Below are 13,611 nucleotides of genomic sequence, written 5' to 3' on the forward strand. Positions count from 1 at the left end.
TATCAGTAAAATCAAAATTTCGGTATCAATATCGATATCAATATTGTAATCATTGGTTCTGATAACTAATGTATTTAATAAAGAAGAATTAATGTGGCGAGGAAAACTAAAAAGTGGAAAATGAAAGAGAAAAAGAGGGAAACGGAAATTGAATAAACAAAAGAAGTGGAAAAACGTGAAAAGACCCAAAAGTTTGATAAATAAAGACCCAAAAGCTAATATGATTTTTTTAATATATATATTAAACCAGTCCGGTCGACCGTTATGAAATCAGTTAAAAAACCGGATTGAACCGTTTAAAAAAAAAACCATTTTAAATCGGTCATGCGGTTTAAAACCACCATTTGATCCGGTTCACATTTTAAACGGTTTTTTTGCACAGCCAAAAGTTTATTTTGTCACGTAATTTTTGTTCATGTCATTGATATTAGAAATTTTGAAGTTTATATTTATAAATGTAAAACACAGCATCGAAAAATTGTAAAAAATGACTATGGCATTGATATTGTATAGCGAAAAACAATAGAACAAAATAAACTACGTAAAAAAAAAATGGGCTATTCCTGATCTTGTAACCTTAATATATATATAAAATGTTTAGTTCTTGTCATGTTATACAAAAATTGTAGGAGAACTTAATAGCTATTTGAAAGAGAACCTGAACAGTTCCGAAATTGGTGCGCGTGCGCGTGTGCTAGCGTATGAATAATACTTAGAAAGAAAAAGGAAAAGAAAATTGTGAAGAGTTGGTTCATTTGGCCCTAGAAGTGCAAGGCTTGGAGTTGATGAAACTGCCGTTCATAGGGTGGAAGTTGAGGCGGCAGGAGAGATTGCACCAGAACTTGACGGAGCCGATGAGTCCGACGCGCCAGCGAGCGCGTGAGTGTCCCTTGAGTTCGAAGGTGATCTGGTCGTCCTTGATAGCGAGGCCCACATCCTCGGCCTGGGAGGGGGTGAGCGGGATGAAGTTGGAGACGACGGTGTAGGGCAGGTCGAAGGTGTCGTTCTTGGGGACGTCGAAGCGGCCGGCCTTGAGCGTGGCGACGGGGACGCCCTGGAAGCTGAGGTCGAAGTTGGTGTCGGAGAAGCTGGCGTGGGCCCTCATGTTGTCGTTCTCGGCCCTGACCACCAGCCTCAGGTGCACCTCCAGCACCCCCGCCATGTCGTTCTGGATCCTGTCCAGCCTCGCCCCCGCCACGCTCACCACCGGCACGCGCGGCTGGATCACCAGGTACGCCACGAACACCACCAGCCCCGTCAGAATCACCGCCACCGCTATCACCGTGCACACCACCGCCACGCACCACACCACCGGGTGCGTCCGCTTCTCCGGCCCCTGCGTCAGCCTCCGCACCATTTTCCTCTGCTGCTTCTTCTCTCTCCACTTTTGCCGTTTTTATCTACTCATTCCGCAGTTTGGCCCACCAAGTTTGGTATCTTCCGCTTCCCTTCTGCCAAAGCATCGCCATATTCCAAACTTGCCTTGACATTGAGTGGACCCTGTATTCCCAAAATACCCTTTTCTAGTTCCGTGTTCAATTCCCTCCCAAATTGCTATCAATCATAGAATCTCCAACTATATCTACTGCAGCCACATCCACGCAAAAGCCCCAAAAACAAACCAATCTTGGTCATGATTATGAGATGAGTGCGAGGTGGTTTCTTTCTTCTCCGCTCACAGTTGGAAAGCAACTACCCCTCAATCCCATCGGAAGAGGTGAGAGGGCTTTCTGGCTCAGGCCTAATCCGCCAACTAATCTACCCTTCAAAGCCAATCTCAGATTTTCCCCCTCCATCTCTGTCTGTGCCTCGGCCTCTTCCCCGATTGAATCTGGTAAACCATCCCAGCCCGTTGAAGAGCACATAGAGCAGGTACTATCTATTCACGCTTTCATTTTCAACTCTTATATTCGATCATTTATTTTAGTTTTTTCCCTAAATCATTTGTAAATTTTCGGAAGCTCATTTACCGGTGCCGCTTCCTGACTCTACTCGGCGTATTGGGTTCCCTAATTGGCTCTCTCCTATGCTTCATCAAGGTAATCTTGGCTATTAATTTACCAACTGTTGTGATTCCATTTAATTTTGAATTTCATGGCGCGCAAGCAGGGCTCTGCCTACGTGGTGCAGTCTTTCGTGGATTACTTTGTGAATCACAGCAGAGTGATTCTGCTACTCGTTGAGGCCATAGGTAAGCCCTTCACCTAGAGTTATGCACGAGTCCAACAACAATCAGATGGCTGTTAACAATCCGTAAACGGAATGTGTAGATGTGTATCTTCTAGGAACGGTGATGCTGGTGTTCGGGATGGGATTGTACGAGCTGTTCGTCAGCAATCTCGGTGCCTCCCAGTCTTTGTCGGAGGAAAATGCGTGGGCATACAGATCCAACTTGTTTGGGATGTTCAGCCTCAAGGAAAGACCCAAGTGGTTGAACATCAAAACAGTGAACGAGCTCAAGACCAAGTTGGGGCATGTAATCGTGATGCTTCTGCTGATAGGGCAGTTCGAGAAGAGCAAGAAAGCTGCCATCAACACCCCTCTCGATTTACTCTGCTTTGCCGCCTCTGTCCTACTCTCGTCCGGCTGTCTCTTCTTGCTTTCCAAGCTCACAGACTGATCTTGTAAGCGCTCTTCCCAAGGACAGTTGGTTACCATGATACATGTAACATAAATGTATAATTTGTGATGTAAACGGTAACATAGTCTTGTTTGGTGTCGCATGTTAGTTTATTATGACCGCATAAAGGACTGAGCACAGAACCAGGAACAATATCAAGCAAGAAAGCTTCTAAAACACTTTATACTGCGTTAAGAAGCTGAAAGCATTTCCAAACCGGTGTTAGTGTTGTTGGAAAAGTTGGCAATCGTTTTTTACTTGAACGTTGTTCGAATTAGTGCTTACAAATTAGGGCCCTTAATTCACTGTCCGCGTTTTTGTAATGTGGATTCTGATCTAAACAGCTTAGACGTATGTTTGTCCTGATAATTAAGCCCGAGGAATGTATTGGCAAAATATATATATATATATATATATATATATATATATATATATATATATATATATATCAACGACGTGGGCGCATATGACAACACATACTAAGGTCTAAACTAAAATCATTTTCACGAATCGCAAAGTTACAAGTGAGCTGCGTGGTGCCAGCCACAAACAACAATCCGCATCTCTCTATCTGCTTCTTCCACCTGCCACGTGATAAATTTATTGTCGAGTTTTTATTTGTTAATAGAACAAACGTAATATCCTTTACTGTGACGCATATTATTTATTATTTTTACGGCAGGAACGATCCTCTTGGTACGGGTGGCGGTGAATTTTCTCTATTAAGTCAAGCAGTTTAATACAATACATATAGCACTTATATCGATCCCACAAAATTTAAATATCGTAAACTCAATACACTTTCTTTTTAAGTTATGACAATGTAAAGATGAGGGATTTTTACATGAATAAAACTATTTCGAATGCAAAAATATGTATATTAAAAAAAACAATTAACAACGTTTAAAGAACTATAACGAAAACAAGGGGCGCGATTTCGTTATTTCATCGACTCGGTTGGTTAGAGTAATGATTCTAAGCTCGGGTTAGAATGAGTACACATAGTCTAGAGCCCCCTAAAATATCCATTAATCTCTCTCGGGTATTTATAGTTCTAACTATTTGGCGAACTTCAACTCTCGGCTTGGGTACGTTCTATCAAAACAAACAACCGCATTTAGCTCGGGATTTCAAACAACTACACTTACTTTTAGTCTTTCTATAGCTCTAGGTAGGTGAATGACGAGGGTAGAGCTTGCTTGGTTGTTACCTCTCGTTTCTAAACTAGCATAAGGATTCACTAATTAGATAGCTAGGATAATTAGAGATAACACACAACTCATTTCCATAGAATTCCTCTATCTAACCCACATGAAACACAAATCTAATCTAAGGTAATTAACCAACCAACCTCGACTCACTAACCCCTCTAACTACTTAGCTACTCATGATTTTGAAGAAACAAAACACAATAGAGATAACCAAAAGCAATAGAACAAGAAATAGAGAATACATTGAATTCAAAGCGCAACAATCAACCAAGATGCATTAAACATAAACCAAATCTCAATATACACTTCAACAAAGGTCAAGCAAACATAAACTAAATCAAAATCCAAGATTCAACTCTCATGAACTAAATCAAATCCAAAAACAATAAGAAAAATGAGTTTAAAATAAGCAAAGAAAGCAAAGAGAAATGGAAAAGAAGTAAACTAATGGAGTGTTGACAATTAGGATGGATGGAGATGTCAACTTCCTCTTTTATCTTCTTCTCTTCAAGAACTCAAGAGTGTTAAGCTATTTTTTCTCTACATTTGGGTCTAAGGTTAAAACAATGAAATATTGTGTAATGTAATGAATTATACCTAATTCAGAAACTATGGTACTCAAGGGTGGATTTTCGGAGCATTCTGGGCCCTTGAGTATGATCAAAAGGCCAATATTAGCTAAAAATGAGCTCTTTAAAAAACTGGCTCCGTCTCGATGCAACACATCAGCTGCTCCACGCGTCGCGTCAGCTTGAACATGACCGACGTGAGACTCCAAGTAGAAATTTGTCACGAACAAGACACGTCGATTTTCTCCTCCTGGACGCGCTGCGTGCGTTGGTCAACGCGGCGCGTTGACTTTCTGGTTGACTTTCTCCACCTTTGACTCTTGAGTTTCAATGGTCGTAACTTGCTCCGTTAAGCTCCAATTTTTCTTGTTTTTGCACAAAAGCTTCTCTCATTTTCTTTTACTTGAAATGTTAGGAATATTGCTCACTGAAGATTGTTACTAAACATATAGAAAATTTATTTCATTAGCATTATTCATTAATGGATTGTTTTCTAGTTCGAATCAATAACAACTATAATTCATAGCCCTCTGTATTAAACTGAATTACATGTTAGGCATCTAAGTTCGGGCGATGAGCTAAAACATTATCGGTGATTGATCCATTCTTGGATAGCTGGATCTAAAATCACATATGTGGAACATAAGTGAAAGGTTGATCACTTGGAGGGAGCATTCTACACATTTAGTATGTGTACGACCCGGACAGACTTTGGTTGTTGATGTGTCCTTTAAGGACCGTTACAACACACTAATTGGGGTTGCTGTGATGATCACAGTGAGACTTGGTCTACATTCTGAAGTGATCACGGACTTATTCTAGGTTGTATAACCGGGTTCTTTGAAGCTCATTTGTTAATGACTACTTGTAGATGCATATATACTTATGTCTAGGGATTCAGGATATGATCTGAGCGAAAAGTTAATTCACAGATACAAAATTCAGCCTTCCTAAAAAAAGGTCAATGTTCACTCACTTAAGCATATATATAACTAGTATTTACGTCAAGTTTTTATATCTAGCCGATTTTTTTTTCTTACTGAAATATATTTTATTCGTAAGGATAAATTAGGTATAAAACTTTATGAAAATTATCATATATAATAACTTGGCTATTTTATAAAGATGTTTGAAACGTTAATTATTTAAAGTTTCAACATTTATGTGGTCTAATTCGTATAATTTTTCTTCCTATTTTAGCATCAATAAATCTCGTTCATTCCATAAAGCTACAAATAGCTACAAATGAGCAAAATGATAAAGGAATTAGACCGACTAGACTTCATACCAGATTAACAGTTGCGTGGGAGACCAAAATACGTATAATTCATTAAGCTTGCGTAGAACAAACTTAAATTAATATTCTTACAGTAATGGGAGCTACGTAATAAAGCGAAACATATAAAACTTGGAAAAAAGAATCCGATTAAGGTAAACGAAATAACTATGGTGGGCCGTCAATGCATAAAATTTTTCCGCTAACACAGCTGTTAACTCCAATTAAATGCATTTGGCGGGTTTAATACTGAGATTCAAGGAATCCGTGCACGCTAACTTGTTCACTAATGAACCTTTGCGATGTAATTAATCTTTTTGTTAATTTCTTTTGAGATTCAAATTTGACGGTAAGAGGAAAGACGGTTCACGAAAGCACGCAGACATCGCAAGTACAATCATGAATAGTAGTTTTCGAAGCACAAAGGTATACTTTATAAAGTCAACTTGTATTGTGGGGTTTTCGTTTTATTATGCTAATTGAAAGAGATATTTAAGACTGACATAAACAGCCTACCAGTTGGGCATTTCATTGAATAACTGATAATATAATATTATTTCGTAGTCCCAAAAATACTGAATATATTTATAGAATATACAGGGGCCTTATCTTTTATTAGACGTGTTTTAATATTACGCACTTGCGCTTCATTACGAATGTGGCAAAAAAAAAACTAATACGTATAATTCAGTATAATTGGGACTACCCACTAGGCCAAAATAAAAGAAGAAGAAAAAAAAATGATTAGACCCAGGTTAGACTCATGAATATTTTTTTTTTCTTACACGCTTTTATAAATACATTTTTATCTAAAAATTTTTACGTTTTTAGCTCAAAATTATGTAACTTTTTAATATTTACTCTTTTTGAATATATTTTTTTTCTTACAGCCCCTTAAAAAAATTAAAAAAAAATTTGATCAAATTTGCGCCATGGCTACGAATTCTAGCTCAACCAGTGGACTGAACCCACTAAAATAAATATTGTCTGATTATATAGCTACACGAGTTTAATTACTGATGGTCGATATTATTGGATATATATAAGTTAGCTAGCGGTTGTGCCACATTGAAAGCGTTTTAGGCATGTTTGACACTTTGCAATTGGTCAACCTCCACGTAAATTTAAAATATATAACCGAGCTCATTATATTATATATGTACAATATATACATACACAGAGAGAGAGAGAGAGAGAGAGAGAGAGAGAGAGAGAGTGATCGAGGAGGACATCAGATATATACATGGAAGAAAAGCAGGAAATAAACATAGAGTCCACCAGGGCGAGTACATGGTACACCAACAGGCTGAGCAAGCGGAAGATGGAAGCCCTCGCTGCCCTTTGCGACACTTTGGTGCCGTCTGTCGACGTGTCGGAAATCACCTCCGATGAAACTCTTCTCAAGTACTACGCCATGTCAGCGTCGATGGCCGGCACGGCGGAGAGAGTTAGTATATATATATATATAGTGACGATGACCATCATCGTACGTTGTCATGTGTATACATTAGTGATGATATACGCTGCAGGTGGGCGGGGTTATGAGCTCGAGGCTCGAGCACCCAAAGAAGTGGCTTCTGGAGGTGGCTCTGTGGGCTCTATCCACGTGGTACGGAACGTTCCTTTTGTGCGGATTTGCGAGCCTGTCCGAGAGTTTCCCATACTTTCAGGCGTTTCCGAGCGTGCCTCTCAAGCGCCGAGAGAGCATCATGATATCCTGGTCTCGCTCCTCCCTCCTTCTTCTTAGGATTCTATTCGCAGCTGCCAAGTTTCTCACTTTCCTCATCTTCTTTACCCAGGTGCCTACCTACCTTCTTTCTCTCTTCATTAATTTACTCCAGTTTATTAGTCACACGTAATTAGGATGACCATTTATTATTCGCACTATCCTTATAAACCTCTTAATTCTGCGCGAACCTCCCCTTTCTTCGTTACTTACTGCGATGATAACAATAATAATAACAATACAATCATATACTTTTCGTTCTTGTATTTTTATTGGTGCAAAATTATTACACTTTCTTAAGTAAGTGTTTTGTTTTACGCATTAAATTTTTGGGATCTAAATATATTCTAATTATAGGTGGGGGGAAAGTACGTCATTCGTTTTATGAGAAAATTTCTTTAACGGAATATTTAATTTTGCTTGCATCATGTTGACTATTGTACGTACGTACATCACATCACATCGCTCCATGGCCACGATAAAATAAGTCAATGCTTTTACGAAACAATTAATAGTCTATTTCAAAACAGTAAAATAAAAATATTTAATGATTCATCATCACTATTATACGACTCAATCTACTATGTTACTACATGTGCGTGCGTGCGTGCCTGCATGAACGTAAGAAAACAAACAAGCTAAATGTTTTTTCTTTAACATCGAGAGTAACGACATATGAATAATTGTAAAATAAAATAAAAAAGACTAAAGAGTATATGAGGCGGGGTCTCTTTTCAGGTGGACGAGAAGAAGGAAAACCAGTCATGGAAAGCAATCGGGTACAGCGGACCAGATCCGGAGTTGAAAGCCCAAATATCAAAACAAAATGAAAAAGAGTGTAATGGACCTCTTGACTCGGGAATCGTGGATCTGAGCGCCCCAAACGCAGAAGAGAAGCTCAGAAGCCTAGGATTCCCAGTGAGAGGGAAATTGGGCAGTCGGAATCAGTACGTGGAATGTGACGTGGTGGTTGTGGGGTCGGGGTCTGGCGGAGGCGTTGTGGCTGGCGTCCTGGCGAAAGCAGGGTACAAAGTGGTGGTACTTGAGAAAGGGGAGTACTATGCCCGCACCAACCTGAGCCTCCTGGAGGGCCCCACAATGGACAGGATGTACCTCTCCAACGGACTCATGGCCAGCAAAGACATGGACGTGGTGATCCTGGCCGGCTCTACCGTGGGCGGCGGCTCCACCGTGAATTGGTCGGCCTCAATCCGCACCCCCGACCACGTGGCGGCAGAGTGGTGCAGCCGCCACCAGCTGAAGCTGTTCGGCAGCGAACGTTACGAAGAGGCGTTGGGCGCCGTGTGCCGCAGAATGGCGGTGCAGTCGGAGGTGGACGAGGAGGGGCTCAATAACGCAGTGCTGCGGAGGGGCTGCCTTGAGCTCGGGTATCCCGTGAGGAACGTCCCGCGGAACGCTCCGGCGGACCACCACTGCGGGTGGTGCAGCATGGGGTGCAGGGATGGGCGGAAGCAAGGGGCGGCCGAGACGTGGCTCTTGGACGCCGTGAGGTCAGGCAACGCCGTCATCCTCACCGGCTCCCACGCGGTTCGCGTGCTGCGGCGCGGGAGCATCGCCACTGGGGTGGAGTTTGTGGTGGGAAAGGAGGCGTGGGCGGTGGAGTCGCGGGTGAGCGTGGTCGCGTGCGGCGCACTTGGGACGCCGCCGCTTCTCAAGGCCAGCGGCCTCGCCAACGTCAACATCGGAAGGAATCTCCACCTCCACCCGGTGGTCATGGCTTGGGGCCACTTCCCCAACGAGACGACTATGAGGAGCTACGAGGGCGCGATAATGACAGCAATGTCCGCTGCGCCAGGTGTGATGATTCAGACGCCGGCGCTTCACCCGGGGATGTTCTCGGTGCTGATGCCTTGGGTCTCCGGGAGGGACATGAAGGACCAGATGCGGCGGTTCCATAAGACCGCCCATATCTTTGCGCTGGCACGAGACACAGGCTGCAGCACCGTCGATTCCACCAGCTCCATCAGGTAGCTAGGACAAGGGCGGCCCAAAATCAAATATAAATGAGCGCCAAAAAGAAAAATAGAAAAAATAAACTCGATCTTAGAAACGTCATTTTACCATTCCAATACAATAATTATGGACTATCAAAATAAATAAATTGAGGGATCTAATCATAGCCACCCGCGCCCTGCAGGTACAACATGGACAACGGGGATGAAGCGGCCCTGCAGAGAGGTCTCAAGATGGCGCTGCGTATACTGGCGGTGGCAGGAGCGGAGGAGATCGGGACCCACCACAGAGACGGCGGGAGCATCAATATCAAGAAGTCGGGGCACACCAAAGTGGAGGAGTTTATTGAGGAGGAGAGTCGGAGAGGAATGCGTGGCCACTCCCGCCCCATATGCTCGGCACACCAGATGGGAAGCTGCCGGATGGGGGTAGACCCCGCCTCCTCCGTGGTGGACCCCACTGGCCAGACTTGGGAGGTGCAGGGGCTGTTTGTGGCGGACACCAGCGTGTTCCCCACCGCCCTTGGTGTCAACCCTATGGTCACCGTACAGGCCATTGCTTACTGCACCGCTCACAATATTCTCCACAAACTACAACTACAGAAACCCCCCATATAATTACTATTACTTACTAGCTAATCCCACTCTCTCTCTCTATCGATGGTAAAAATGAATTACGCTTGTGTTGTGCATCAGAATTCAGCTGTACTATTACTTTCTTTTTACTATATCCTCGCTTGGGAGTGGAGCCTTGGGTCGTGAAGCAATGCTTACCACAAATATATCAATTTTATTGTTATTACAGCAGAAAAAGAAAGTGTCATGATCAGTCAAGACCTAATATTCTTACATCTATTATAAAAAAAAATTAAAACCGTGACCAAAAAGTGAAAAGAGACGACAATCCATTCTGAAAAACGACAATCGCACTAAAAAAACGACACAAAGTCAACAAGACCGCATATCAAGCCAGTACTTGGGTCCTAAAATCAACTCAAGACCAAAAGCCGGATTGAAATCGAAGCCTTACACCCAAAATCAAATCCAAACATCACAAGGATGAACAAAACGATTCGGCACCGTCGCCCATCCAAGTCCGATGGAGAGGCCCACCAATCCTTTGGCTCATAAATCATTTGAGGCCAATTGTCCTCCATTGCCTCTTCTATACAAAGTTAACCTCTCTTGACCTAAACTCTATCTCTCGCTCGTGACTTTCTGTCTATGACTCTTAGAGGCGAGATAAGGGATACTCGTCAACCTTGGTTACTGTCGATTATTCATGCCTATTTATCATATAGTTAACTTTTTGTGTGAGTGTTTTCTCAATGTATAAATGTTTATGAAAGTTTATAAAAATGAATGCTTGCACCAAACTAGAGTAAAGAGTAAAGAGTAAAGAGCAAAGAGAACTTGAATACAAGGAGAAAATTGGAGAGCAAAGACATGGATCACAAATGCATTATCAACATATTATTATTTAATTTTGAGAACGAAATTTGGTAAGGATGAGGGTATGGTAAAATCCACATCTTTTCTATTTATTATTTTGGTCGTTGACCATTTGACTTGACATTGACAGGGTGAGGTGGAAGTATCAATATTTTGGTATTTTGTTTTCTTAAAACAATCTCTCTCACTCTCTTCGTCACTCTCTCCCTTAAACCCACACTTCTCTGTCTTTTTCTATCCTCCCTTTTTCTCCATTTTCATTGACTTCTCCAAACAAACCAATATGAGGTGAAGCACACCTCCACCACCAAAGGATAGTAATTATGTAAATGAGTATTTTGAGCTCACTCTTCGTCCGTGGAGCCGCTTCCGTTCTGAAATTACTTAACGTGATTAAGATGTCTATCAACTAGTGGATGGAACAACTGATTGTTTTTAAGCAGTTTTAATCAATGTGATAAATAAGAAAATAATCAAACAAAAGTGAGTAATGGACACAAGATAATTGGTAACCTTGTTCAGTTATAAACAACCTACTCAGGGGGACTCTGATACGTCCGAGCTCTGTCTTTGACTTTATCTAGTGGATGAAAATCCGAGCTCCCCTCAGATTCGAGACTCCTTCTCTATGTTTCACCCAATCTTTTCTCGAAGATTATCAAGGACGTCAATGCAAACACATGCACTTACAAATTCAGGTCAAGGCAGTGATCATAGAGTTGTCGATGAAGATCTCCAAGGTAGAGACACTAGTTAAAGGTTTAAGACGGCGTTAATTTACATAACAAAGATAGCCCAAGAACTAGGCAAACGCTAATAAAAGGCGGTTTTCTATAATTTGAAAGTGGAAACACCTTTGTATACCTACTTGAGCCGGAACTCTGATTGCCGGATGTTGATAAGACCCATTTCTTTATGAACATTCATGAAGAATAAATAGTATGTCTTGGCATTAATTAAACAACTTTCTGACTCGATATGGACCTTTAATACCAAGTCGACATTCTTTTATTTTAAAGAAAGAGACTGACTCTTCTTTCTCTAGCATGAAATAGGTGGATTTCTTATCATTAAATCAAGAGTTCCTACATGAATCCATCCGTTGTTCGTTCCTTTTTTCTTTAATCCATTTGAAGCATGTCTCACTCTTTTCTTCTTTGATCAACACAAAACGTGAATAAAGTAATTCAATTCTAAAGAGATTTATTAGGTGAATCCACAAAATCTCTCACATCTCACATAATCGGAAACCAAATATCCGATAATATATACCTAATATATTCTTAACTGAAAACTGGGAAATTTTCGACTATATTCGCGCGGGAGGATAATGCATCACAAGTAACCTAGGTCATGAACATCTTCTTACAGCTTCGCTCGAACAACTTTAACAAAATTGTTTTGTCAAACCAAACCATGCCACAGAGGATCCAACAATCTCCTCCATGGCAATTTTGAACCACCAGTTCAATATGTTCAAACAATAAAGAAGTAAAGCATTGTCTAAATCTAGCTATTCCAACCTTAAACGAAACTAAGCACTCAACCAAAAAATACTCTCTTTTTTTGCCATTAAAAAAAACCAAGGGAATAATAGAGTTTATCTTGAGAGCAACAAAAGCTTAATAAACGGAATGAAATAAAATTTAAGAAAAAAATTACATTCTTGGTCAAGTAGCGGTCTCGTTGTCTTCATTTTCTTCTTCAGCATGAATTTCTTCCACCGGGTACTTAAGGTCTCTAAGGAGAGCAGCCAGCTTCACCCTTGCCACAGTAAGCTTCTTAATATCAGTGATCTTCTCCTTGATCTCTGACTCAAGCTGCCTGATAATCCTCTTCTTCATGGCAGAAGAAACAGATGAAGATGTACTTGCAAGAGAGGAGGATGGTTAAACATCTCCTTGAACATTTGGTGCATCAGGTACTCCTTCAATATCATTGGCATGCTTCCCTGTGAATAACTTTGGATCAGCATTGAAGCATAAGGGCTCTCTAGTATGAGCACCATCAGAAAGCCTTTAGCCAAGGATGCTGACTGATCACATGTCATAGACCAGAGAAGGAAAACCAATGATATGGTTGACCTTCTCAGAAGATCCACGCGCTGGAATCTAATAAAAAATGATCTGCACAATATTCACTTTTCTCTTTTTGCCAATGGCATACAAAATTTGGAATGCATTATGTTTTGGCAATGTCATAGAGCAGAAAGAACTTGGTGGTCATCACATTCTAATTTACCCAACCAGTCATCTTTTTCCTGGTTAGCACAAGCAATCTTATCAAAGTCTTGCTCCCCCTGAAAATCTTCCACCGGATCTGTGAAATCCCAAATTTTTAAGTTTAATTAAAAAACTAAAATATTTGTGTTCGAGTGACGTTAGTATTTGTTTTTAGTAAAATAGTAATGAATGATTTATTTACGTGGTAGATTTTGAAGTTTTATTTTTTATGCGTTATTTGGAGTGTTTTTGAATTTTAATATACTCTTTAGATTACAAAATATGGATATAATATGCAAGTTATATATTTTAAATAAGTTATGTGTATATATATACATATTTTACATATATTATTATATAAATATATATACATATAATAGTTACAACTTAAAATTAATGTATATGTACGTGTGATATGAGTAATATATATATATATACATTACGATATTTTTATATAATATTATATAATATAATATTACGTAATACTTATAGTACATAATATATTGTCAGCGCATGTGTGTGTGTTTGTATTTATTTATATATAAAAATAATAATTAATATA

At 40.4% G+C, this 13,611-nt stretch overlaps 3 protein-coding genes across 3 annotated transcripts; 2 read left to right on the forward strand and 1 right to left on the reverse strand.

Moving 5' to 3' along the window:
- Positions 1–473: 473 nt before the first annotated feature.
- LOC149404276 (late embryogenesis abundant protein) lies at positions 474–1,483 on the reverse strand. Its single transcript, XM_089606458.1, has one exon. It carries the CDS (start codon positions 1,355–1,357, stop codon positions 752–754), a length of 606 nt encoding a protein of 201 aa, XP_089462584.1. The 5' UTR covers positions 1,358–1,483; the 3' UTR covers positions 474–751.
- A 45-nt stretch (positions 1,484–1,528) lies between these two features.
- Positions 1,529–2,883, forward strand: LOC149404277 (uncharacterized). Its single transcript, XM_089606459.1, has 4 exons — positions 1,529–1,872; positions 1,962–2,039; positions 2,110–2,191; positions 2,271–2,883. The coding sequence occupies exons 1-4, from the start codon at positions 1,645–1,647 to the stop codon at positions 2,618–2,620; spliced, it is 738 nt and encodes a 245-aa protein (XP_089462585.1). The 5' UTR covers positions 1,529–1,644; the 3' UTR covers positions 2,621–2,883.
- Positions 2,884–6,865: 3,982 nt separating this feature from the next.
- LOC149404278 (Long-chain fatty alcohol dehydrogenase family protein) lies at positions 6,866–10,175 on the forward strand. Its single transcript, XM_089606492.1, has 4 exons — positions 6,866–7,123; positions 7,206–7,475; positions 8,141–9,390; positions 9,561–10,175. Exons 1-4 carry the CDS (start codon positions 6,920–6,922, stop codon positions 9,991–9,993), a joined length of 2,157 nt encoding a protein of 718 aa, XP_089462618.1. The 5' UTR covers positions 6,866–6,919; the 3' UTR covers positions 9,994–10,175.
- The last annotated feature ends 3,436 nt before the right edge of the window (positions 10,176–13,611 follow it).

The sequence above is a fragment of the Urtica dioica genome, chromosome 2, assembly GCF_054948205.1.
Source record: "Urtica dioica subsp. dioica isolate 48M chromosome 2, U.dioica_male_clone48M_v1_H2, whole genome shotgun sequence".
Classification (NCBI taxonomy): domain Eukaryota; kingdom Viridiplantae; phylum Streptophyta; class Magnoliopsida; order Rosales; family Urticaceae; genus Urtica; species Urtica dioica.

Coding starts and splice junctions, on each gene's coding strand:
- LOC149404278 (XM_089606492.1), top strand. CDS start 6,920: ATGGAAGAAAAGCAGGAAATAAACATAGAGTCCACCAGGGCGAGTACA. Junction 7,124..7,205: donor TGGCCGGCACGGCGGAGAGA/GTTAGTATATAT, acceptor TATACGCTGCAG/GTGGGCGGGGTTATGAGCTC. Junction 7,476..8,140: donor TCCTCATCTTCTTTACCCAG/GTGCCTACCTAC, acceptor GTCTCTTTTCAG/GTGGACGAGAAGAAGGAAAA.
- LOC149404277 (XM_089606459.1), top strand. CDS start 1,645: ATGAGTGCGAGGTGGTTTCTTTCTTCTCCGCTCACAGTTGGAAAGCAA. Junction 1,873..1,961: donor TTGAAGAGCACATAGAGCAG/GTACTATCTATT, acceptor AATTTTCGGAAG/CTCATTTACCGGTGCCGCTT. Junction 2,192..2,270: donor GCTACTCGTTGAGGCCATAG/GTAAGCCCTTCA, acceptor CGGAATGTGTAG/ATGTGTATCTTCTAGGAACG.
- LOC149404276 (XM_089606458.1), bottom strand. CDS start 1,357: ATGGTGCGGAGGCTGACGCAGGGGCCGGAGAAGCGGACGCACCCGGTG.